The 27,061-nt window shown below is 42.7% G+C and overlaps 1 protein-coding gene across 1 annotated transcript in view; it reads right to left on the bottom strand.

Moving 5' to 3' along the window:
- Positions 1–27,061, bottom strand: part of rsph3 (radial spoke head 3) — a 93,560-nt gene that overhangs the window by 33,388 nt on the left and 33,111 nt on the right. The window contains exons 3-6 of the mRNA XM_060830983.1: positions 22,222–22,363; positions 21,680–21,825; positions 16,532–16,735; positions 9,882–10,044 (exon numbers count right to left, since the gene is read on the bottom strand). Of these exons, the coding sequence (XP_060686966.1) occupies positions 9,882–10,044; positions 16,532–16,735; positions 21,680–21,825; positions 22,222–22,363 (655 nt within the window). The remainder of the gene's footprint in view (positions 1–9,881; positions 10,045–16,531; positions 16,736–21,679; positions 21,826–22,221; positions 22,364–27,061) is intronic.

Below are 27,061 nucleotides of genomic sequence, written 5' to 3'. Positions count from 1 at the left end.
TCACACCAGAGTTAGCTCAACTTCATGGGAGAGGAGGAGATAAAATGCGGGAATATTAGAATAAATAGGTATTTCTCTGGCAGCAAATGAAACTCCACATTATTTCTCTGATGCTCGGGTCAAGGATATCTCAGTGGTAACAGGACATTCTGGAGGGGGTGGGTGAACAGCTAGTGATTGTGGTACATATCAATTAAGCATAGTTTATAGGTTAAAGGGATGAGGTTCTAAAAGCTGAATATCGGGAGTTAGGAACAAAGTTGAAAAGTAGGACCTCAAGACAGTGATTGCAGGATGAACCGGTACAATATGCTAGTCAATGTAGAAATAAAAAGATGCATCGTTGAATATGGAGTTTGAAAGATGGTGCAAGTGGGAGGATTTCAAATTCCTAGGACAGGGATCAGTCGAAATTGAACACATTCTATCTTTGCAGGACCTGAACTGATGTCTGAGGGAAAGTATTTGCTAATATGATTGGGTAGGTTTAAACTGCTTTAAACTAAAGTATGGACATGGGAACCTAAGCAGGATGACAAAGAAAGGAGAAACGAGGAGAGTTATAAAAAGGAAGAACCAAATGCAAAAATGGTAGAAATGGTAGACAAGAATGGGAGGCAAATAGGCTCAAAAGAAAAGTTAGGATGATTAAAAATGGCAAAAAGGCAAGCCTAAAAGCTTTGTATCTTCATGCATTATACATTCAGAAATTTGATAAATTGACGATGCAAACTGAGGTAAATGGGTCTGGTTTCTTAGCCATTACAGAGGCACTGGGAACTTAACATTCAGGGATATTTCTTTCAGAATGGCAGGAGGATAAAAAAAAAGGTGGTGGGGTAGCTTTGTTAAGAAAAGATGAAATAAGGACAGTTGTGAGACGTACAGTCCACTTTGGTGGAAGTAAATAACAGCAAGAGAAAGAAATCACTGGTAGGAGTAGTGCATAGACAACACCCCGCCCTCAAAACAGTAGCCTCACTGTAGGAAAGGGTAGCAAAAAAGAATAGAGCAATGACTACAGGTGACTTCAATCTTCATACTGATTGGATAAATCAATTTGGAAGAATAGCTACAATAACAAACAGCGTAGTAGGGATAGTATCATGGTGCAATATTCATGAGCCAACCAGGAAACAGGCTACCCTGGGTGTGGTAATGAGGCAGGTTTAGTAAATGACCTCAGAGTAAAAGATCCCCCTAGGAATAGTGATCACATATGCTAGAATTTAATATTTAGTTTGTGTGAGAGAAATTTTATCTGAAACAAATGTGTTTAACTTAAATAAAAAGGGAATTATAATGAAATTGGCATAAAGCAAGCTACTGTGGACTGGGCAGATAGATTGGCAGGAAAGACAGTAAGCAAGCAAACATTTGAAGAGGTAGTTGAGAGTGTGTTGCTGGAAAAGCACAGCAGGTCAGGCAGCATCCGAGGAGCAGAAGAATTGACATTTCGGGCATAAGCCCTTCATTATTTGAAGAGGTAGCACATGATTCTCAGCAAAAATATACACCAGTAATGGAGAAAGATTCTAAGAGAGTTATACACCAACCATGGCTAACCAAAGGAATTAAGGAGCAAATTAAATTGAAAGAATGGCATATAAAAGGAGGCAAGAATCAGCAGTAGCCCCAAAGACTGGGATAAATATAGAGTCCAAAAGGAGAACTAAAAAGATAATAAAGGCAGAGAAAATAAATTACAAGGGCAAACTAGCAAGGAATATAAAAAGAAAGAGGTCAAAGTGAACATAGATGAATGTGAGGACTGCAGATGCTGGAGATTAGAGTAGAGAGTGTGGTGATGGAAAAGCGCAGCTGGTCAGGCAGCATCTGAGGAGCAGGAGAATCGATGAAGGGCTTTTTTCCGAAACGTTGATTCTCCGGCTCCTCAAATGCAAAGTGAACATAGTCCCCTCAGAAAAGTAATCTGAGCAGTAATTATGAGGAACAAGAAACAGAGGAGTTAAACAGATATTCTGCAGCAGTCTTTATTGTGGAAGATACTTCTGAAATAACTCTTCAGAGACCAGTATCCTGTCACCTAGTCACCCTTCATTTACACATGAACAGTCCTTAACTTGAGTACTGCCTCAGTATCTCTGACACTCCCCTTTTTATCTGTCAGCCCAAATCAGGGAACTCATTCTATAACGTCCAGCTGGCTGACCCTCATTACAATCAATACATCCCTCCCTGTCAGAGTTTGAGGACACAGGCTGGTCCTTTATCTTGGACCCCTCAGGGTGTTTTAGGACAGGGTCAGATTCGTCTGACTAGATTTCCAATATGGGTAGTGAGGAACGCACAGGAGCTTGCCTTTTGCATCAGAAGTGCCTCGGTAGAATTTTACTCTCATCTTCCAGCTGCAAAGGTGCCGAGGTGGCTACATCCATCTTGTTGGTCTCCGGTTCTGAGGAATCATCAATGCTTGATGGAGAGGGTGAACCACAGATCTGGTAGCCTTTCAGACTGTCTGAGAGGTAGGGCATATTTTGCTCCCACATGGTTTGTGAATTTGTGCCTTTCATATGGCCCATGTACTTATTCAGGTCCATTGCCCTGACCTGAACTTTATACATCACTGGTCCTGACTGGTGTTGACTATGACTCCTACTCCTGCAGGATCACATTGGTGATTCTTCCACCAAACTTGGGCCCTTGTATCAAACTGTCTCTCTCACTTGGCAGAGTCTTGTGTTTGGCACTGGCGTTCCTGATGCCATTTTACCCTCCTGTCCCAAGTCCAGGAAGATCAGCTTTAAACTGGTGTGTAGTCTTCTAGCCATTAGCTATTCTGCCCATGCTATCCTTGCAGCTGCATATGTGGTGGTCCTATAATCAAATAGGAACCGTGACAGCTTGGTATTTAGCAAGGTTGTAGGCTATTTCTTTAAGTCAGTCTTCAAATTTTGGATTGCTCTTTCTGCCAGGCCATTGGATGTTGGGTATATAGAGGTGTTGTTGTATTTTGAATCCCATTTGACTTTAGGAAATACCCAAATTTCCTGCTGGTAAATAATGTCCCATTATCTATGACTTCAAACTTCCGGAAGGTGCAATTTTTCTATCATTGTCCCAATGTTTGTTGAACGGACCCTATGAACATCTAACCACATTGACCGGGCATCTGCAATGACTAAGAACATTGAACCCATGAAAGGATCTGCATAGTCAATGTGCAATGAAGTCCAAGGTTTATCGGGCTATTCCCACCAGTTCTTGCAGTTTTGAAAGGACTGAGTATTTCTGTTTCCAAAGTCTGATACTATCAGCTGTGACTGGGAGTGTGTCCAGAAAATAAATACCATGACAGGTTGTGTATCTGCTAATGGCAGGCGGCTCAATGCATTTGCAACTCTGCCTCCGGGATGGTGTTCTAGCTTGTAAGTATAAGCATTTAGCATTAGAGTCCACCACTGAATGGGGCCCAAAACTTATAAATGGCACTACGTTGTCCCCTCCAAGCAAATCAGTAAGGAATTGTGGTCAGTGATTATCACAAATTTTCATCCATAAAGGTATTGGTGGAACTTCCTCACTTCAAATAAGATTGCCAATCCTTCTATCTCTATCTAGGCATATTTATGCTCTGCGTTATCCAAAGTCTTGGATGCATACTCTATTGGGTTTTCCTCTCCATTGGTCCATCTATAAACTAATGTCACCCCGATACCAGACGAGGAGACATCACATAGTAATACTAGATCTTTCTTGGAATCATAGGTTTTGGCAAAACCTAAGAGGATGATACCTGTTTCTTTACTTAACTGAAAGCTAGGGCCTGTCTATGAGGCCATTACCAGGGCTGACCCTTTCGTTTAGGACTTGAATCATAGGTGTCAGGATGGAGACCAGGTTTAAGCTCCCAGACAGTTGTGAGCTGGGGCACCTTTGATCGCCCTCACTTTATCTTCCAATGGGTGTAATTGAACAGGCTAAAGCTAAACCAAATGGCAGTCTCATAAATTTGAACAAGCTCTTTTGAGTATTAATTGTAAGATACATCTGGGGATCCTTGTCTAAACACAATTGCAAGTAAGTGTGGCTTATGTCCAGCTTTGTGTACAAAATCCTCTGAGGGAGGATTTGTGAGACTCCTGCTGAGAAAAGCAGCTTAGCATTTGGTTTAAAATCCCCACAAAGGCAAACTGGCCTGTCGGACTCCAAACTTCGTATGACCAGTGCTGCCCATTCCACAAATTGGATTGGTTTGATGATTCCTTTACTTTCCAGCCTTCTGATTTCTGATTCTACTTTTGCTCATAAGGCAAGTGGCACTAGGCAGGTCTTGCCTCTTGATCAACATGAAAGGTGACCTTCGCGCCTCTAATAATCCCTAGACCTTCCTGGAAGAATTCCAGGGATTTAATTTGGACTTTACTCAGGCAGTCATTTTAGATTAGATTAGATTAGATTAGATTAGATTACTTACAGTGTGGAAACAGGCCCTTCGGCCCAACAAGTCCATACTGACCCGTCGAAGCGCAACCCACCCAGAACCATTCCCCTATACCTAACACTATGGGCAATTTAGCATGGCCAATTCACCTAACCTGCACATTTTTAGATTGTGGGAGGAAACCGGAGCACCCAGAGGAAACCCATGCAGACACCGGGGAATGTGCAAACTCCACACAGTAACTCGCCTGAGGTGGGAATTGTACCCAGGTCTCTGATGCTGTGAGGCAGCAGTGCCACCCAGTTTTCTAATTGAAAATTGAAAGTCAACCAAGGTGAATCTTCCTCAACCAAATTCAAGCTTGAGTCCAAGCTTTTTACTTCATTTACTGGAAACTGCATCAGCTGCTTCTCGTAAGAAACTGGAACTGAAGTTGTACCATTAATCTGTAAAGGTTTCCTGGTTTAGGATCTTAGTCTAAGCAAGGTCTTTTGCAAATTTAAGGGTTAAAGTCCAGAGTGAATTTTGTTTAAAAACTGGTTCTGCGACCACTGATATGGCCACACCGGTATCATCCTCCATTAAAATCAGATGACCATTTAGCCAGAATTTATTTTGATTGGTTCTAATTTGGATGTTGTTCAGCAATTCAATCATTACAAGTCAGCTGTAGGTGGAGTTTCCAGGAAATGAACTCTCCTTATTCAATTTAGGTTTTGTAGGACTCTTTAGCTGTCTAGAGTCCACATGCCAGCAGCAACTACAATGGCTTGCTGGCCCAGATCCTGAAAAAAAAATTTAACCGTTTGGCTGAAGCTTGGCTTTGTTTTGGGGTTTTTCTGTGGGTCAACATAGAGTCCTTCTGAACAGGAGTGAGGCTGTGCAATTGTCTTAAGCTCAGTCATATCAGCAAAGGTGTCCACTTCCATCAGAATAGCCTGCAACCCATATTCTGAATTTACAGCATTTTCCAGTGATAAAGTGAGTTGTAGCATCCGTCTGAAGTCCAGCTGGGCTTCACATAGTTGGTGTTTTTGCATAGTCACGTCATTAATCCCACATACCAAATACTCTCTCAATATCTCCTTTAGGGTTAAACCGGTCACAGGCTATCAGTCATCTTAACAGAGTCAAAAATTCTGATTCAGATTCCCCATGTTCTCAAGTTGCCCATAGCGTTTCAGAATTAGAGGTGGCTTGGGACTGTAATATTCCTTAACTATGTTTGTCAACTCTTGAAAGGTTTTAGTATCTTATACCTTAGGGAAAGTCAGGCTCCTAGTAACAGTAAAACTGCAACTCCACGGATCGTCAGGAGAATTGCTCATTGCTTTTTGTGTGCCACAATATCATTTGCCCAGAAAAAATAACACATCCTTTTCACATACTGGGCTCAGTCCTTGACGGCGAGTTTCCCAAACAAAAGCATGATGTAAGAAATGCTTACCCCAACTCAAAGATGACTGTTGCAAGCAGGCTTCTTCAGTCTTTACTCTGATCATCAATGAAATAACTCCACAGGAGCCAGTATCCTGTCACTAAATCATCCTTTAGTTACACATGGACTATCCTTGACTTTAGTACTGCCTCATTCAGTCAGCTCTCAGAATGGCAGTTTCTCTGAGATGCCCTATTTTCTGGGAGTCTAAGGGGCACCTTTTCCATGCAGAGGGTGGTGCAGGTATGGAATGGGCTGTTAGCAAGGCCCCTCTGATTGGAGCACTTTAACAGCCCCAATTAGGCAACTCATATTCTGAGTCCAGCTGACTAACCTTGTTACAATCATTACACTTGGAACTTCCAATTAATTTGGATGAAAGCAGAGAGGATTTAAGTACAATTACCATTACTAGAGAAGTAGTATTTGACAAACTAATGGAGCCAAAAGGTAGATCAGTCCTCTGCCACTGAAGGCTTACATCGAAGGATCCTAAAAGAAGCAGCTACAGAGCTAGAACAATAGAATTAACACAGCACAGAAGGGGGAGGTTCAGCCCATCTTGTCCATGCTGGGAAGATACAGAATGTGGGGAAATAGATGGTGACATCTTTTAAAAAATCCATATGACAGAGGAGATGGTGCTGGATGTCTTAAAGCACATCAAAGTGGATAAATTTCGAGGACCTGATCAGGACCTAGAACTCTGAGGGAAGCTAGAGAAGTGATTGCTATGCACCTCTTGCTGAAACACTTGTCTCATCGATAGTCACAGGTGAGGTGCCAGAAGACTGCAGGCTGGCTAATGTGGTGCCACTATTTAAGAAAGGTGTTAAGGAAAAGCCAGGGAACCATTGACTGGTGAGCCTGATATTGATGGTGGGCAAGTTGTTGGAGGGAATTCTGAGGGAAAGGATTTACATGCATTTAGAAAGTCAAGGACTAATTAGGAATAGTCAACATGGTTTTGTGTGGGAAATCATGTCTCATGAACTTGATTGAGTTTTTTGAAGTAGTAACAAAGAGGATTGATGAGGGCAGAACAGTGGATGTGATTTACATAGACTTCAGTAAGGTGTTCGACAAGGTTCCTCATGGCAGACCAGTTAACAAGGTTAGATCTCATGGAATACAGGGAGAAATAGCCATTTGGATAGAGAACTGGCTTGAAGGTAGAAGACAGAGGGTGGTGTTTGGAGGGTTGCATATACTGGAGGCCTACGACCGGTGGTGTGCCACAAGAATCGATGCTGGGTCCACTACCTTTTGTCATTTACATAAATGGTTTGGGTGGGAACATCGGAGGTATGGTTAGTAAGTTTGCAGATGACACCAACATTGGAGGTGAAGTGGACATCAAAGAAGGTTACCTCAGAGTTCTTGAGATCAAGGGGCTGAGGAGTAGCAGATGGGAGGTGCTGCATTTTGGAAAAGCAAAACTGAGCAGGTCTTATACACTTATTGATAAGGTCCTGGGGAGTGTGCTGAACAAAGAGACCTGGGAATGCAGGTGCATAGGTCTTTGAAAGTGGAGTCACAGGTAGATAGGATAGTGATGGCAGCATTTGTATGCTTTCCTTTATTGGTCAGAGCACTGAGTAGGGGAGTTGGGAGGTCACGTTGTGTCTGTACAGGACATTGATTAGGCCATTTTGAGAATAGTGTGTGCAATTCTGGTCTCTTCCTATAGGACAGATGTTGTGAAATTTGAAAGGGTTCAGTAAAAATTTAAAGATGTTGTTAGGGCTGGAGGATTTGACCTACAGGGAGAGGTTGAATAGGATGTTTTCCCTGGGGCTTTGGAGGCGGAGGGGTGACCTTATAGAGGTTTATAAAATCATGAGGGATAGGATAAATAGACAAGATCTTTTCCTTGGGGTGGGGGAATCCAGAACTAGAGATCATAGGTTTAAAATGAGAGGGGAAAAATTTAAAAGAGACCTAAAGGACAACTTTTCCATGCAGAGGGTGGTGTGGGTATGGAATGGGCTGTCAGAGGAAGTGATGGAGGTTGACACAATTATAACATTTAAGAGGTATCTGCATGGTTATATGAATAGGAAGGGTTTAGAGGGATAAGGGCCAAGTGCTGGCAAAATGGGACTAGATACGATTAGGATATCTGGTCGGCATGGACGAGTTAGACTGAAGGGTCTGTTTCCGTGCTGTACATCTCTTTACTCTGATTCAAAGACATCTAGATGCCCTTTCTAATCCCATCTTCCTGCACACAGCCTATAGCCCTGCTGATCAAGCTGCAGGTCCTAGTACTTTTTGAAAAAGAGTTTAAGGTCTCTGCCTCCACCAGCAACTCAGGCAGCAAATTCTAGACAGCTGTTGCATGAAAATGTTTTTCTTCATATCCCCTCCAATCCTTCTGCCATTTAGCTCGAGTCTGTGACTACTGGTTTTTGAATTGTCTGCCAAAGGAAACAGGTTCTATCTTCTACCCCTCACAATTTTGTATACCTCAATAACATCACCCCTCAGCCTTCTCTTTTCCAAAGGTCCTTGGATTCCAGAGAAGTACCAGAGGTTGGAAAAGTACCAATGTGACACCTCTATTCATTCGGAAGGGAGGCAAAAAGTAGGTAAACATAAGCCGAGTGGCCAAACATCAAGTGCTGGGAAAGTACTGGAATCAATTATTAAGGTAGTAAAAGCAGAACATGTGGAAAATCATAATCTAATTAAGTGTATAAGGGAAATTATGTCTGAATAATTTATTAGCATTTTATGGAGAAGTCTCAACCAGAATGGATAGAGGGGAACCAATAGATGTATTGTATTTGGACTTCAGAAGGCGATTGACAAGATACCTCACAAGAGATTAAGTCATAAAATAAGAACTCATGGAGTTGGAGGTTGTATAATGGCATGCATAAAGAATTGGCTAATAGGCAGGAAATAGATAGTAGGGATCAGGGGTTCTTCTTTAGATTGTTGACCCCGATTCGACAGTGGTCAGTGCTCGAACAACAATATATATTATATATATATATATATATATGATTTGGAGAAGGAAGTCAATGTTCTGTAGCCAAATAAGACAGGTTGTAAGAAGGAAACAGACAGCTGACAGAGATATTAATAGGTTAAGTAAGTGGACGAAAAGTATGCAGTTGGGAATATAATGTGGGAAAATGTGAAGGTATTCATTTTGGAAGGGAAAACATAGAACAGAGTATTTTAAAATGGAGAAAAATACTGCAGAAAACTGCAAAACAAAAGGAAGCTGGGGGCATTTGTGCACAAAACACAAAGCAGGCAATTAGGAATACTAATATTATGGTGGCCTTTATCTTAAGAGGGTTGGAGAATGAAAGTTGGCCACCCATACTGCAACTGTACAAGGTGCTCGTGAGACCACTTCTTGAGTGCTGACTGAGATGAGGAGAAATTTCTTCTTTCAGACAGTTGAGCATTTTTGGAACTTCTTGCCACAGAGAAATGTGTGCGCAGACTTGTGTAGATTCAAGACCAAAGTGGATAGATTCTTGATTGATCAGGGGAATTAAGGGTTGCAAGGAAAGGGGAGGGAAAGTCGAGGAATGTCAATGAGGAGGAATGTCAGATCAGCTGTGATCTTACTAAATGCTGGAGCAAGGTTGAGGGGCCAAATGGCCTACACCAGCTTAAAATAAAGGGAAAATAATTTTAAATAGTTATCATTACCAATGATTAGAGGTACTCATTACATAGGCAGAAGATGGAAGCAGTGAACACATCACCCTGATGAGAAACATAGTACAATACTTGATAGAAAATGAGATTTTGTTTTTATGATGGGGATGGGATGTGGAACAGCAGAGCATTTCGGTGACAGTGAAATAAAGGCAGGGCCAGTTTCAGTATGAGGGAAGGAGAAACAGTAGAAACAGAATAAGGGAGGGCACTCACAGAAAGGGAAGATGCAAAAGGAGTAACAAAGTAAAGAGATTAATAATTCCCAAACTGAATCTATTTGTTAGAAGAATAATTTTAAGCAACATTTCTTTGCAAAGATTAGTGTGACTATAACATATACTAAAGGCAAACCTCTCTCCACAGGGTCATAGAAGTAACCATTATCCCGAAGAGTACTGAAAACTGTAGGAATTAGGTCAGCTAAATATGTTTGGGCAAATGCACGGGCTGCAATCTTATCTGAAGTGTCCTTTTCCTTCTTTAACACTTCCTGCTGTTGTGCCATGCGACGTTTCTGTAAAATATCACATAGTACTCAAATATTACTTGATGAAACATCAGTACTATACTTGTTGATAAATATATTGACTATTTTTGCCAGTACTATCAAAGAACTACAGTGGATTAACATTTATTAACAAGGTGAGTTGACAATATGGAAGATACACAGTGGATAAAGTGTGGAGCTGGAAAAAGCAAAGCAGGTCAACACTATCAGAGGAGTGGGGAGTCAATGTTTCAAGTTGGAACCTTTCATCAGGACTGATGAAAGGTTTTGATCTGAAACATTGACTCCCCTATTCCTCTGATGCTGCTTGACCTGCTGTGCTTATTCCAACTCAACACTTTATCTACTGACTTTCCAGCATCTGCAGTCCTTCCTATCCCCTAGATACACATTAGTGCAAGCAGTGGTAATGAACTGAAAATGAGAAAACTAGAATTACTTCTGCATAATTCTCAGTCTCATGTTAGAACCTCGTTGGTTGAAGACCAGCAACAGGATATCATACCTTATCCGGTACCTCAGATGAAGTATGCTGCGTAGATGAAAGCTACAGGACTGCTGTTACATGCATCAGGTTTTTACCCCAAAAATCGGTCCAATCAAAATTATAAATAACATCTCCTGCAACTATTACCAGGATGCACTAGCTTTGCTGGTCCTTCTTGCATGTTCTGTAGCTACTGAAGCGTTATGTTCTTCCAATACCTCTTCTTTTCTGTCCAACTGAGTGGACCTACCCTTATTTTATCCCATTCTTGACTTTTGAATCATAGCCAGGAAATCTCCAGCAATGGCCCCATAATGATACTTTCGAGATGCCAGGAACCCTGACTTAGTTCGCTCCACTTGCTTATCTTTAAGCAAAATTATGCTGAGGTACAATACACCACTCTACTCCTCCATGAACTTTCACTGTCACTGTGGTGATTATCCATATGTACAACATCCAGTCTTGTAAGGACTGTTATTACATAAATTAAAACTTTGCAGCTAATACAGAACTCAATAACTACTTCAGCATTATTTGTCATTTGTGACAAATCACATTTATATGGCACTTTTAACAGAGAAACATGTTAGGCGTTTCATAGAAGTTTAAGTGCTGCCAGCCATCCTGAATTTGTTGCTATTGTGAAGTCTTCTCCTGTGGTTATTTATTCAGTTATTGTACCATTCATAACTGGATACAAAAGTTTGCTTTACAGCCTTAATTGTGTGATTACTTAGCTACACTTAGGATACTTCTGCTGCATGCAGATCTGTGTTATAATTTCCTACCTTGAAGGATAGGAGTGAATCAGTTGGATTATGGATTGCAGTCCTGAGACAAACAACTTAACTCCAAATTTATTAGGTGAACTTCAAGTTTTACAGCTGGAATTTCTCATGTTCAGTTTTTAGATTTCTATTTCAACCACATATCATTATATATGTTCCTCAGTGCATTTTCTTTGGACTGACTATCTTCAGCTGTCTAAATTACCTTCTGGCATCAGAAGATCAGAACTGAGATGTTTGCTGATGATTGTAAAGTGTTCAGTAAAAATCACACCTCCTCAGACACTGAAGCAGTCTGCATGCAGCAAGACTTCAAGAACATTTAGACTAGATAATCAGAAACTTTCCTTTACACAATTCACAAATTCCTCTCCAGCCGGGGCAGCACGGTGGTTCAGTGCTGCTGCCTCACAACACCAGGGACCGGGTTCAATTCCCACCTGGGGTGACTGTCTGTGTGGAGTTTGCACATTCTCCCCAAGTCTGCATGAGTTTTGGTGCTCCGATTTCCTTCCACAATCCATTAGTCGGGGTATAAATATAGGGTAAGGAATGGGTCTGTGTGGGTTACTCTTCAGAGGGGCAGTGTGGACTTGTTGGGCCAAAGGGCCTGTTACCATACTGAAGGGAATCTAATCTAAATACTCAAGTCCCCAAATTGTGGTGGATAGGGCAAGCCCTTCAGTTTACGTGGTTCTACTAGTCACAGGAAAGACCAGCTGGTACCATGTAAACAAATTAAAAGCCTATGGCACTTAACACAGCTGCTCTCACCACTTTTAGATGTGTATGGTGGATGATACTGTGACAACAGCAATGACAAGACCAAGATTAGCCCAGACCAAGGAAACCCCTGACACAGCATCTCAGTCAGATTGCACTCCTGACAAAATTTATACTCTCTCATCTCTACCACTGACTGCAGCTTCAATGCCTAAGGGAGCCCCACATGATCTCAGTGACTTAATGGATACAGGCCCTTAGGCTCACACTGACCCTCCGAAGAGTAACCCACCCAGACCCATTTCTCTCTGATTAATGCACCTAACACTATGGACAATTTAGCATTTAAACTACTGTGTGCATTTCTGGTTTCCCTGCTATAGGAAGGATATTGTGAAAATTGAAAGTGTTCAGTAAAGATTTACAAGGATGTTGCCAGGATTGGAAAGCTTGAGCTATAGGGAGAGGCTCAATAGGCTGGCTCTATTTTCCCTGGACCATTGGAGGCTGAGGGGTGACATTTAGAAGTTTATAAAATCCTGAGAGGGATGGATAGGGTAAATAGACAAGGCTTTTTCCCTGGGATGGGGGAGTCCAGAATTAGAGGGTGTAGGTTTGGGGTGAAAAGGGAAGGATTTAAAAGGGATCTAAGGGGGCAACTTTTTTTACGCAGAGGGTGGTACGTTTATGGAATGAACTGCCAGAGGAAGTGGTGGAGGATGATACAATTACAGCATTTAAAAGGCATCTGGATGGGTATGTGAATAAGAAGGATATGGGTCAAGTGCTGACAAATGAGACAAGATTAATTTAGGATATCTGGTCAGCATTGACAAGTTGGATAGTAAGGTCTGTTTCCGTGCTGTACATCTGAGCAGAACTTAAAAACCAAAATGAAGCATCCGCACTGCTGGGAGCATGCAATTGGTCCACTAATAATCCAAGAGAAATAGAAAGAATTTTGGGGAAATGTAAAGATAATAGGGTAGTGATTGGGGATTTTAACCAGGTTAGTCATTGATTAGAGGAAGTAGAATTTTAAATGCATCTAGCACAGCTTTTTAAGCCAGCACATAGAAGATCCTACAAGCGAGGGGGTGGTCCTGGACTTCATTTTAGGTAATGAAGCTGGGCAAGTAGTTGACGTATCAGTGAGAACATTTTGCAAACAGGGATCATAACTCAGTTAGAGTCAAAACTTCAGGGCAAGAATGGGCCTGAAATCCAAATTCTCAACTGGAGGAGGGCTGATTTTAGTACGGTCACATGATTTAGCCAGAGTGGATTGGGAGCAGATATTTTCAGGTAAATCTGTCTCAGAACAGTGCGATGCATTCAAGAAGGAAATATGGAGAGAATAGCCAACACGTTCCAACAAAAAAAAATGGTGTAACCATCAAATCTCATGAATCCTGGACATCAAAGGTTTGGATTATGAAGAAGACAGATCCTCATAGCAGATACTAAGGCTCAAAATAGCAGAAGGAGTATAGAATGTAGGAGTATAGAATGTAGGAGTATAGAATGTGCAAAAAAAGAGCTTAAAAGGGAAATTAAGAGAGCTGAAAGGGAATATGAAAGGATACTGGCAGGATAATAAAGGAAAATTCTAGGTTATTTTACAGGTACCATAAGGGTAAAAAAGTAATGTGGGAATGAGTGCAGCACATTAAGGATCAGAGCAATAATTTGTTGGAGCTAGAGCACATAGTTGGGGTTCTAAGTGAGTACTTTCTGTCATGTTCACAGGTGAGAGGGGTGATATGGATCTAGAAATCAAGTGTTCGATATATTTAAAAGAAAGACATTGAGTAATCTGGCAATCTTAAATTGTCCAGGATGCAGAAAATGTCACCCATATGGCTGGAGGGTCCAGAGTCACATGTAAGCCAGACCAGGTAAGGATGGCAGTTTTCTTTTCTAAAGGATGTTTGTGAACAAGATGGGTTTTTTTCAGCAATCAACAGTGCATTTATGGTCTTCATTAAATTCTTAATTCCAGATATTTATTGAATTAAAATTCTACCATCTGCTGTGGTGGGATATGAATCCAAGTCCACCATTAAAGGGAGTGTGAGGAAAAGCTTTCTCACCCAGAAGTTGGTGGGAATCTGGAATTCACAAAGAGTGGTAGGGACAGAAACCCTAAACATTCATGAAGTATATATTTAGAAGAGCACTAGTGAGATAGGAATAGTGCCAGAAGATTGGAGGAAAGCAAATGTTCCCTTATTCAAGAAGGGGAGTAAAGACAACCTGTAATTATAGATCAGTGAACCTTACTTCGGTTGTGGGTAAAGTGTTGGAAAAGGTTAAAAGAACTAGGATTTATAATCCGTAAAAGGATAAGCTGATTAGGGATAGTCGACACGCTTTTGTGAAGGGTAGGTCATGCTTCCCAAATCTTAGAGTTCTTTGAGAAGGTGCCAAACAGGTGGATGGGGTAAAGCAATTGATGTGATGTGTATGGATTTCAGTAAGGCGTTTGATAAGGTTCTGCATGGTAGGCTATTGCACAAAATAGGGAGGAATGGGACTGAGGGTGATCTAGTGGTTTGGATCAGACATTGGCTAGCTGAAAGAAGACAGAGGGTGGTGGTTGATGGGAAATGTTCATCCTGGAGTTCAGTTACGAGTGGTGTACTGCAAGGATCTGTTTTGGGTCCACTACTGTTAGTCATTTTTATAAATGACCTGGCTGAGGGATTAGAGGATGGATTAGTAAATTTGCAGATGACACTAAGGTCAGTCGAGTTGTATGTAGTGTCGAAAGATGTTATAGGTTACAGAGGGACAAAGATAAGCTGCAGAGCTGGACTGAGAGGTGGCAAGTGCATTTTAATGTGGAAAAGTGTGAGGTGATTAATTTGGGAAGGAGCAACAGGAATGCAGAATATTGGGCTAATAGTAAGATTCTTTGTGGTGTAGATTGTTTGATTGTTCTTCGTTAGATGTGATTTTCCAATATGCTACCTGCAAGAGTTCAGTTGTTTAAGTGGATCATCATACAGTCACCATTAGATTACCTACAGTGTGGAAACAGGCCATATGGGCCACCAAGTCCACATGACCTTCCGAAGAGGAACGTATCCAGACCCATTCCCCTACATTTAACCCTGACTAATCCACTTAACACCATGGGCAATTTAGAGCGGCCAATTCACCTGACCTTCACACATCTTTGGATTTTGGAAGGAAACCAGAACAACTGGAGGAAACCCAGGGGGAGACGGGGGAGGGGGGGGTGCACACTCCACACTCCACACAGACAGTAGCCTGAGGCTGAAGTCGATCCCGGGTCCCTGGCACTGTGAAGCAGCAGTGCTAACCACTAAGCCACTGTGCTGCCCTAACAGTTATGGTACACGGAAGTTTGCCAGTCATCATGTGATCCATTATACATCACTTTAGGATCAAGAGAAGGGACTGTGGACGAAAAGGCTGCTCAGAACGGTGGACATAGGGAAAAAAGGGACAATAATTGAGGCATGTTGGGAAATTGAGGCAAGTCTTAGCCAAAAGTGACTGTGCTCAAAGACACTGACATAAACAAACTGATGAATCCAGACAGCTTGCAACTACAGACAGACAGTATACCATTGACTCAGCAACTGAAGAAAATAGAATATGCATTTCAATTTGAATTGAATGGAGTTGACCGGAATGCCATCGCCAGGACAATCAGAAACGTTGAGATTTTTACCAGACCTTTATCTGGGAAGGGCTATCTGACCTATGTGCCCTCAACATCTCCAAGAATGGATGCCCAAGGACCACCGTGCCATTGATATGCTGACACCTGGTTGGTTCCAATTGATCAGGGTGATCGAGACCTGATTGATCTATTGGTGGACAGCGAAGATCTTCCCAAAAGGCACAAACGCTTCATAGTATAAGAATCGCTGCAACACCCCCTTTCAGGGGCGCTAATTCTAGCCCAAACAGTTTAAAGGGAAGACACCCCCGGACCACCGGGAGAAGATGACCAGATGATTATTGCTTAGGCCAAGATCTAGTGTGGTTGTATATGATCAACCAGCATTAAGTTTAAGTACAAGATAGTTGATTAGATTTATAGTATAAATTGTTAGCTTGTAGTGTATTTTGTTATTATAATATTGTGTTAAATATATAAATATTATCATTTATTACTATTAAGTGTTGACTTTCAGTTTCTTGGCTAGATGGGAGTTAAACTGCGGCAGGCACAACACTAGCATCCTATTCAACAGTTTAAACATTCATTCTCTTCATGACCAGCACTCAGTGGCAGCTGTATGCTCCTCACAAATGGTGCGATCTACTCAAGCTGTGCTTCAGGAATTTTCCAGTCCTCTTGTGAGAGCACCTTAAAAATTAGATTCTGGAAGGGCGCTAAGAATTGTCAAAATAGCTAATATAATATCGACTGGAAAGAAATTTTTACACCATCTTGTAGAGTGAAAACAAAAAGTATTTCACAAAATAAACCTTATATTGGAATGACCTATACCTTTTCCTCTCTGTGTCGTCTCTCCTTCTCTTCCATACGTTGTACTTCTGCGAGCTCAGCATTGCGAAGCTCCTCAAAGTCACGTTGTAAAGCGCGCAGGTGGGCCAGTTCCTCCTCCTCCATAACCTCTAGTAGAGCTTGTTCAATAGTTTTTCCCACCAGTACCTCCAACAATGGTTTCACTTCAATGTCAAAGTCAAAGAGCTGGTAGGCAAAGGAAATTGAATAATTGTGGCAACATGAAACCTCAATATCAAATCCACCCAACCTACTTACTAAACCATCACAGACAGACCTACAGCACAGAAAAAGGCCTTTCAGCCCATTGGTTTTGACTGGCACGGACACAACCACCTAACTATTCTAATCCTATTTTCTAGCTCTTGGCCCATAGTCTTGTATTCTTGGCATTTCAAGTGCACATCTAAAATACTTAAATGTTGTGAGGGTTTCTGAATCCTTATAGGTAGTGGGTTCCAGATTCCCAACACCATCTGGGTGAAAAAGCTTTGCCTCATAGCTCCTCCGAGCTTTCTGCCCCTTATCTTAAATCTATGACCATTGGTCATTGATGTCTCCATTAAGGGGAAGGTTTCTTAGTATCTACTAAGTTTGCCCCTCAATTTTATGCATGTCAATCGGGTCACCTCTCAATCTCCTTTGCTGTAAGGAAACAAACACCAGTCTGTCCAATCTCTTCAGGACGGAAACTCTCCAGCTCAGGTGACATCCTGGTAAATCTCTTCAGCACCCTCTCCAGTGTTATCACATACCTTCTATAATGTGGATCCCAGAATTGCACCCAATGCTCTAGCTATTATCAAGCCAATAATTTACAGTTCCAGCATAAACTCCTTGCTCATAACAGTATTCCTTGGCTAATAAATATAAGTACACCACATGCCTTCTTAACCACTTTATACACTTGTCCTGATATCACAGGGGACCAGTATAAATGCACAGCAACTTTCCTCTCGATGCTCAGTGATTCCCAGGGTCCTAACGTTAATCATGTATTCCCTTGCCTTGTTTGTCCTGCCCAAATGCATCATCTCATATTTATCCACATTGAATTCCCTTTTTCTACTGCCATTCTATTGCCAAAAAAATGAAAGTCTCATTTCTTCAATGCCCCTCTTGATTTAGCATATTTGATTTAGTTCTGGCTTAAACAAATCGGTATACAATTCTAGCAGTATTTCCTTGAACTTGTAATCTAATCCATGTATATGTATACTCCTTGTGCACGTAGACCCTGGTCCCTCTGAACATCAGCATTTAGATGCTCCATACCTTTTAAAGTGTTTTCTGCTATTTTGTTGTACATTTTTAGATTCAAAGTTAACAACTTCACACTTTCCCACATTATGCTCCATTTGCCACTTTGTTGCATATTCACTTAGTGTAGAGAAGAGTGGCACTGGAAAAGCTCAGCAGGTCAGGCAGCATTTGAAGAGTGGGAGTGAGTCAACATTTTAAGAGTAAGTCTTCCACCATATTTACTTAACCTAACCACATCTTTGCAGCCTCTGTCTTTCTTACAGCTAACATTCCCACATAGCTTTGGATTGTTAGCAAATGTAGATAAATTATGCTCATTTGCTTTCTCTTCAATATCACTGTAAATGAATGAAACTCCAGCACTAATTTTTGGAGGCACTCTCCTAGACACAATCTGCAAACTTGAAACATATCCTGTTCACATGTACTCTTTGCTTTCTCAGTCTGGAACCATCTATTCAATATATTCCTTTTCCTAACACCACATGACTGTATCTTGCATTTTAAAGTTGTGTGTGGTGTGTTATAATCTGCATTAATATCCGTATACTAATTATGTGCTCAGAAACTGATATTTGTCAAACATGGCTTCTCTTTCATTAAGTCAATTTGATTTTATCTGACAATCATAGTACAATAGCATTGCTAAGACTTGTTTAACAAAACAAAAACAGCATTTTTACAGTTACTGATGTGATGTTAGACTAACTGGCCTGATGTTCCCAGTTTTCTTTTCTCCCTCCTTCCTTGAAAGGCAATGCTAATGTTGCTAAAATCATATTGCAGGGATTATTCTCAAATCTAAGGAATTTTGGAAAATCGTTATAGTACATCTTAGCTATCTCTTTCATAAATGTAGAGTCTTAGGTCATCTGGTCAAAGGGATTTGTCAGCTTTTAGTCTCTAGAATACAGTCAGTTCTTCTATAACACAATGGTTGCGTTTTTGTGCAACCTTGTAATATAGAAAAGTTATGCTTAGAAACAGCATTTAAAGTGTTGGCAATGTAATCACATTACAGTCAACATGTTTTAAGTTCGCACTTTAGAAACAGTGTCTCCAATTCATCAATCACATTACAGTGAATTTGTGTTGAAGAAATGCACATAATAGTAGAACGGCCTGGTATGTCATAATTTTGCCCAGTCGATATTTTAATTACTTAAGTTCCTTTGCTAGTTTCTAAAACTTTCTCAAATTTTAGCTCTACTATTATAATACATAACATTACGTGCCTCTTTCCTTAGTCTACGCACAACTTTACTCAAGCTACGGATGATCTCTCATTGGAGGTGTTTTTTTTTCTCAGAAATAGGAACATATTCTTGTTGAACATCTTGAAATTCTTCATTCACTGTTCCCACTTTTTATTTACTGCTATCATTTTTCATCTTTAGACAAAATTTTGCTAACTTTTCCCCTCACACCAGTCATTGGCTATATTTAAGATTCTTGTTTTGGAATTGAGTATCACACCTTCAATGTGCTGGAAGATTAGAGGTTGGCTAATGTGGTACCATTATTTCTGAAGGATGGTAAGGAATAGACAGGTAATTATAGTCTGGTGAGCCTGACATTAATAGTGAGTACATTGTTGCAGGGGATTCTGAGAGGCAGGATTTACTTGCACTTCGAAAGGCAAGGACTAATGATGGATAATCAACATGGCCTTATGCATGGAAAATCATGTCTTACTAACTTGATTGAGTTTTTGTTTTAAGAAGATCGATGAAGGCAGAGTGGTAGATGTTGTCTAAATACTACTTAGCAAAGTCTTCATCAAAGCTCCCCACAATAGGCTGGTTACCAAGGTTAGATAACATGGAATCTTGGGGAGCTAGCCAACTGAATACAAAATTGGTTTGACAGTAAGAGACAGAGGGTGGTGGTAGAGGGTTGTGTTTTTCAGACTGGAGGCCTGTGACCAGCGTGTGTCACAAGGATTGGTGCTGGGTCCACTGCTTTTCATCATTTATATAGGAGGTGTGGTTAGCAAGTTTGCAGATCACAGCAAAATTGGTAATACAGAGACATTGAAGAAGGTTATCTAAGATTACAATGGGATCTTGATCAGAGGGGCCAATAGACCGTGAAGTTGCAGATGGGGTTTAATTTATATAAATGTGAGGTGTTGCATTTTGGTAAGAGGGCAACACTTACACAGTTAATGATAAGATCCTGGAGAGTATTACCAAACATAGACTTAGGAATGCAGGTCCATATTTCCTTGAAAGCAGAGTTTCAGGCAAACAGGATTTTGAAGAAGACGTTTCGCACACTTGCCTTCATTGGTCAGAATATTGAGAATAAGAGTTGGGACATCCAAAGATGTGTAGGTTAGGTGAATTGGCCATGCTAAATTGCTCTTGTGTGAGGTGCATTAGTCAGAGGGAAATGGGTCTGGGTGGGTTACTCTTCAGAAGGCTTGTTTCCACACAGTAGAGAATCTAATCATATTCCAGCTGTACAGGATATTTGTGAGGCCACTTTTAGGCTACTACATTCAATTCTGATCTCCCTGCTATAGGAAAGATGTTGTAAAACTTGAAAAGGGTCAGAGAAGATTAAAGGATTTTGCTGAGATTATAGTGTATGAGCTACAGGGAGAGGCTGAATATGCTGGGACTTTGTTCCTTGGAATATCAGAGGCCAAGGGGTGACCTTATAGAGGTTTATAAAATCATAGGATGCATGGTTGGGGTGAATAGCCAAGATCATTTTCCTGAGACTATGGGAGTTCAAAACAAGAGGTCATAAGTTTTAGGTAGAAGGCAAAGATTTAAAAGGAACCTGAGGGGCATTTTTTTCTTGCAGAGGATGCATGCATGGAATGAGCTTCTAGAGGATGGTGGAGGTAGGTACAATTACAACATTTAAAAGGCATTAATAGAACCCCTACACTGTAGAAACAGGCCATTTGGCCCAACAAGTCCACATTAACCCTCTGAAGAGTAACCCACTCAGACATATTCCCCTACCCTATTACTCTACATTTACTCTTGACTAATGCACCTAACCTACACATCCCTGAACACTATGGGCAATTTAGCATGGCCAATTCACTTAAACTGCACATCTTTGGATTGTGGGAGGAAACTCATGCTGAATTTTGTGTGGAGTTTGCACAGTTGTCCAAGGCTGGAATCGAACCTAGGTGCCTGGCACTGTGAAGTAGCAGTGCTAATCACTGAACCAATGTGCCGCATCTCGATAAGTACATGAATAGGAAGAATTGAGAGAGAGATATGGGCCAAAGCTAGCAAACAAGATTAGATCAGTTGCTTCAGATATTTGGTTGGTGCAGATGAGTTGAACTGAAGAGTCTATTTCTGTGCTGTATAATTCTGTAACTCTATTTGGAATTTGCCTGTACTTTGATTACCTTTTCCTGGAAGATCTTATCAGATTTTAATTTGCCCTGTGCCAACATAGGGAGGTGGGGTCAGGGGCTTGAATCTCAACATGACAGATGGTGGGATTTGAATTCAATTTTAAAAAATCTTCTGGAATATAAAGCTAGCCCAAATGCAATTGCAACCATTGCCACTTATAAAAATCCATCTGGTACAATAATGAACTTTAAGGAAGAAAACCTGCCATCCCTACCAAATCTGGGTCTATGTGTGACTCCGTATGCACACAATGGGTTGAATCTTAACCGCAATTAGGGTTGGGTAACAAATGCTGGCCAACTAACAACACCCATATTCCGGGAATGAGTAAACACAGCGCTAGATCTAAAAACATTACCTAGAGCATTTATCACTATGAAAATGCCTTTTAAAAGGTCATGATCCAGACTACTTTCTCAATTTTATTTATAACAATATCTCTGAATATATCCTCTACATGCTATGTGTAACATACTTCTCCTTCTTCAATCTGTGTAGCAACATCCTTGCCCGTTTTTCCAGGGATAAAGAGGGGTGTTTGTGGTTTATCCAAAAATGCATCTGTTTGAGTATCAACATCAACTTCTTCTATGCGATCACTGAGTTCTTCCAGATACAATTCTGATCAATACAGAAATTAAGATTAGTTTGGAACTTTAGTGCTAATATTAATTCAAACTTGGCATTCATAAAAGATGCATCCTATATCAGGCTCTTCTTACCAATTTCTTTTCTTGCAAGGTAGCAGTTACATAATTATTAATTGGAGAGTCTGACAGTGTATATAGGCAACATTACAGTTGGTCATGTCCCTGGCTGCAAGTGACATCAATGCATATTTAATCAAAGTATTGCTGGATTACAACCAAACTCCAAAATCAACCTATGAGCTCTAGAACCCCATTAAAACACTTGGAAATGTGACATCCTAATAATGCTTTCTAAACTCCTAAAGTAGCAGGCTTGGAAGAGTGAGCACTTTGTGTTATTTTGAACACAGACCCCTACTAATCATACCGGTCTGTACTTCTGTATGTATTCTTCCTTCCACAGGGTGCGGGGTTCCAGTTCGCTGCTGTGCTTTAGCTCGCCTCCTGGCCACTGCCCTCCTCTGAATTTCATGCTGTCGTTGGATTTCAATAGGGTCAGGCTGGGCTGTCTAAAGGGTTCAATAAGATGTGAAAAATATTTTTTAAAAAGGTATAGATCTTTTTTAAAAAAGCTACCCAAAAAGCATTGTTAATAAGTTTAGCACATGCTGAAATAACAAACACATATTACTAAAGTTGTAGCATGCAACTGGGAAATATGCACTCTAATTTCTATTAATCACTTCTTTATCCAACGTGTACTAAACTATTTTTGAGATTATCTTAAATTCATGCTTCTCAACATAATTTCCACTGGCCAGCAAGGCAATCACCATTTTTCCCATGTAAAAGGTAAAAACAATGACTGCAGATGCTGGAAACCAGATTCTGGATTAGTGGTGCTGGAAGAGCACAGCAGTTCAGGCAGCATCCGAGGAGCAGTAAAATCAACGTTTCGGGCAAAAGCCCTTCATCAGGAATAAAGGCAGAGAGCCTGAAGGGTGGAGGGATAAGTTAGACGAAGGTGGGGGTGGAGAGAAAGTAGCATAGAGTACAATAGGTGAGTGGGGGAGGGGTTGAAGATGATAGGTCAGGGAGGAGGGTGGAGTGGATAGGTGGAAAAGAAGGTAGGCAGGTAGGACAAGACATGGGGACAGTGCTGAGCTGGAAGTTTGGTACTAGGGTGAGGTGGGGGAAGGGGAAGCGAGGAAACTGTTAAAGTCCACATTGATGCCCTGGGATTGAAGTGTTCCGAGGGGAACGATGAGGCGTTTTTCCTCCAGGCGTCTGGTGGTGAGGGAGCAGCGGTGAAGGAGGCTCAGGACCTCCATGTCCTCGGTAGAGTGGGAGGGGGAGTTGAAATGTTGGGCCACAGGGTGGTGTGGTTGATTGGTGCGGGTGTCCTAGAGATGTTCCCTAAAGTGCTCTGCTAGGAGGCGTCCAGTCTCCCCAATGTAGAGGAGACCGCATCGGGAGCAATGGATACAATAAATGATATTGGTGGATGTGGAAGGCTCCTTGAGGACCTTGGATGGAGGAGGTGTGGGCACAGGTTTTGCAATTCTGGCGGTGGCGCGGGAAGGTGCCAGGATGGGAGGATGGGTTGTAGGGGGGCGTGGACCTGACCAGGTAGTCACAGAGGGAACGGTCTTTGCGGAAGATGGAAAGGGGTGGGGAGGGAAATATATCCCTGGTGGTAGGGTCTTTTTTGGAGGTGGCGGAAATGTCGGCAAATGATTTGGTTTATGCGAAGGTTGGTAGGGTGGAAGGTGAGCACCAGGGGCATTCTGTCCTTGTTATGGTTGGAGGGGTGGGGTCTGAGGGCGGAGGTGCGGGATGTGGACGAGATGCGTTGGAGGGCATCTTTAACCACATGGGAAGGGAAGTTGCGGTCTCTAAAGAAGGAGGCCATCTGGTGTGTTCTGTGGTAGAACTGGTCCTCCTGGAAGCAGATATGGCGGAGGTGGTGGAATTGGGAATACGGGATGGCATTTTTGCAAGAGGTAGGGTGGGAAGAGGTGTAATCCAGGTAGCTGTGGGAGTCGGTGGGTTTGTAAAAAACGTCGGTGTCAAGTCGGTCATCATTAATGGAGATGGAGAGGTCCAGGAAGGGGAGGGAGGTGTCAGAGATGGTCCGTGTAAATTTAAGGTCAGAGTGAAATGTGTTGGTGAAGTTGATGAATTGCTCAACCTCCTCGCGGGAGCATGAGGTGGCAACTATGCAGTCATCAATGTAGCGGAGGAAGAGGTGGGGAGTGGTGCCGGTGTAATTACGGAAGATCGACTGTTCTACGTAGCCAACAAAGACAGACAGAGCTGGGGCCCATACGTGTGCCCATTGGTCTGGAGGAAATGGGAGGATTCGAAGGAGAAACTGTTAAAGGTGAGGACCAGTTCGGCCAAATGAATGAGTGTGTCGGTGGAAGGGTACTGTTGGGGATGTTGGGAGATGAAAAAACGGAGGGCTTGGAGACCCTGGTTATGGCGGATGGAGGTATAGAGGGATTGGTGAAGATGAGGCATTGGGGGCCGGGGAAACTGAAGTCTTGGAGGAGGTGGAGGGCATGTGTGGTGTCTCAAACGTATATGGGGTGTTCCTGGACTAGGGGGGGGAAACAGGACAGTGTCGAGGTAGGTAGAGATAAGTTCAGTGGGGCAGGAGCATGCTGAGACAATGGGTCGGCCGGGGTGGTCAGGCTTGTGGATCTTGGGAAGGAGGTAGAACCGGGCAGTGCGGGGTTCCTGGACTATGAGGTTGGAAGCTGTGGGTGGGAGATCTCCCGAGGTGATGAGGTTCTGTATGGTCTGGGAGATGATGGTTTCGTGATAGAGGGTGGGGTCATGGTCGAGGGGGCAGTAGAAAGAGGTGTCCTTGAGTTGGCGTTTGGCTTCAGCGGTGTAGAGGTCAGTGCGCCAGACTACCCTGCGCCCCCTTTATCCGCTGGCTTAATGGTAAGGTTGGGATTGGAGCAGAGGGATTGGAGGGTTGCGGGTTGTGAGGGTGAGAGGTTAGAGTGGGGGAGGGGAGTAGACAGGTTGAGGCGGTTAATGCCCCGGCGGCAGTTGGAAATGAAGAGGTCGAGGGCAGGTAATAGGCCAGCGCGGGGTGTCCAGGTGGATGCAGTGTGTTGGAGGTGGGCGAAGGGGTCCTCGGAAGGTGGGCGGGAGTCCTGATTGTGAAAGTAAGCTTGGAGGCGGAGGCCACGGAAGAATTATTCGACGTCACGAATGCGTGGACAGAGGGGGATGAAGGTGAGTCCTTTCCTGAGGACTGATCGTTCGTCCTCAGTGAGGGGGAGGTCTGGGGGGATGGTGAAAACCCGGCAAGGCTGGGAGCTGGGATCTGGTGTGGGTGTGGAGCTGGGAGTGGGTGTGATGGTGGGGGGAATGGGGGTAGAGTCATGAGCAGGGGTAGTGTTCCCCTCAGGGTTCTGGGGGGTGGGGATAGTGACAGTGGGGTCTGTGGGGGGTGTGTCAGCAGAATGCAGATGAGTGGCGGTGGTGGGGGTGGAAGTGGTGGCAGACACAGCAGTAGGGGTGACGGAAGTCACTGAGCGTGTGGCATCAGCGATGATGTGAGGGCCGGAGGTAGCTGTGGGAGTGGCCATGATGGGAGCGAAAGTGACATCATCAATCAGCGTGGGGTGGAGGTAGAGTACATATTTAGGGTCTCTTCCACATCATTTGCCTCCAAGCACAATTTCCTTCCTTCATTCCTGGGGCCATTTATGACTAGTCCAATTCAGTTTCTGTTCAATGGTAACCCCCAGGATTTGACAGTGGGGAATAGGGAGGTAGGCAGGGGTGTTCAGTAATGGTGATACTACTAAATGTCAAGCAGTGATAGATTGTCTCTTAGAACATAGGACATTTATGTGCAGAACAGGCCCTTTGGCCCTCGATGTTGTGCCGACCTGTGAACTATTCTCAGCTCAAAGGGCGGCACGGTGGCACAGTGGTTAGCACTGCTCCTCACAGCGCCAGGGACCTGGGTTCAATTCCCGCCTCAGGCGACTGACTGTGTGGAGTTTGCACGTTCTCCCCGTGTCTGCGTGGGTTTCCTCCGGGTGCTCCGGTTTCCTCCCACCGTCCAAAGATGTGCGGGTCAGGTGAATTGGCCATGCTAAAAAAAAAAATTGCCCGTAGTGTTAGGTTAGGGGTATGGGTGGGTTGCGCTTCGGCGGGTCGGTGTGGACTTGTTGGGCCGAAGGGCCTGTTTCCACACTGTAAATCTAATCTAATCTAATCTCATCTCCCTACATCCATGTGCTTATCTAAGGATTGCTTAAATCTCCCTAATGTGGCTGAGTTGACTACATTAGCAGGTAGGACATTCTACCCCCTCATCACTCTCTGCGTAAATGATTAGATTAGATTACTTACAGTGTGGAAACAGGCCCTTCGGCCCAACATGTCCACACCGACCCGCCGAAGCGCAACCCACCCATACCCCTACATTTACCCCATACCTAACACTACGGGCAATTTAGCATAGCCAATTCACCTGACCCACACATCTTTGGACTGTGGGAGGAAACCCACGCAGACACGGGGAGAACATGCAAACTCCACACAGTCAGTCGCCTGAGTCGGGAATTGAACCCGGGTCTCAGACGCTGTGAGACAGCAGTGCTAACCACTGTGCCACCTGCCTCTGACATCTGTCTTAAATCTATCACCCCTCAATTTGTAGTTATGGCCCCTCGTACAAGCTGACGTCATCAGCCTAGGAAAATGACTTTCATTATCCACCCTATCTAATCCTCTTGCTGGAGATGGTCATTTGCACCACACAAGTGTCAGACAATGTTACTTGCCATTGTTGTAGTATGGATCAGTCAGCTTAATCAAATCAGCTTTCCCACCTCCATTTACAACACAGTAAAATTAAAACCCTAAAAGACCATCAAAATAGAATCCAAAGGGCCCATAAACAGAAGTTTTGAAAATCTAATCCCAGACTCTGAATAACCAATTCTAAACATTGGGTTTGGATCTTAAACAAAAGACGTAACTATTAATAATACAATGACCTCAGCATAGAGTCATAGAGATGTACAGCATGGAAACAGACTTTTGATTATACCGATCAAATATCTTAACCTAATCTAGTCCCATTTGCCAGCACTTGGCCCATATCCCTCTAAACTCTTCCTATTTATATGCCTATCCAAATACCTTTTAAATGCTACACTTGTCACCAGCCTCCACCACTTCCTCTGGCAGCTCATTCCATACACGCACCACCCTCTGCATGAAAATGTTGC

The sequence above is a fragment of the Hemiscyllium ocellatum genome, chromosome 10, assembly GCF_020745735.1.
Source record: "Hemiscyllium ocellatum isolate sHemOce1 chromosome 10, sHemOce1.pat.X.cur, whole genome shotgun sequence".
In the NCBI taxonomy this organism is placed as follows: domain Eukaryota; kingdom Metazoa; phylum Chordata; class Chondrichthyes; order Orectolobiformes; family Hemiscylliidae; genus Hemiscyllium; species Hemiscyllium ocellatum.
This window is presented reverse-complemented; position numbering and strand designations above follow the sequence as displayed.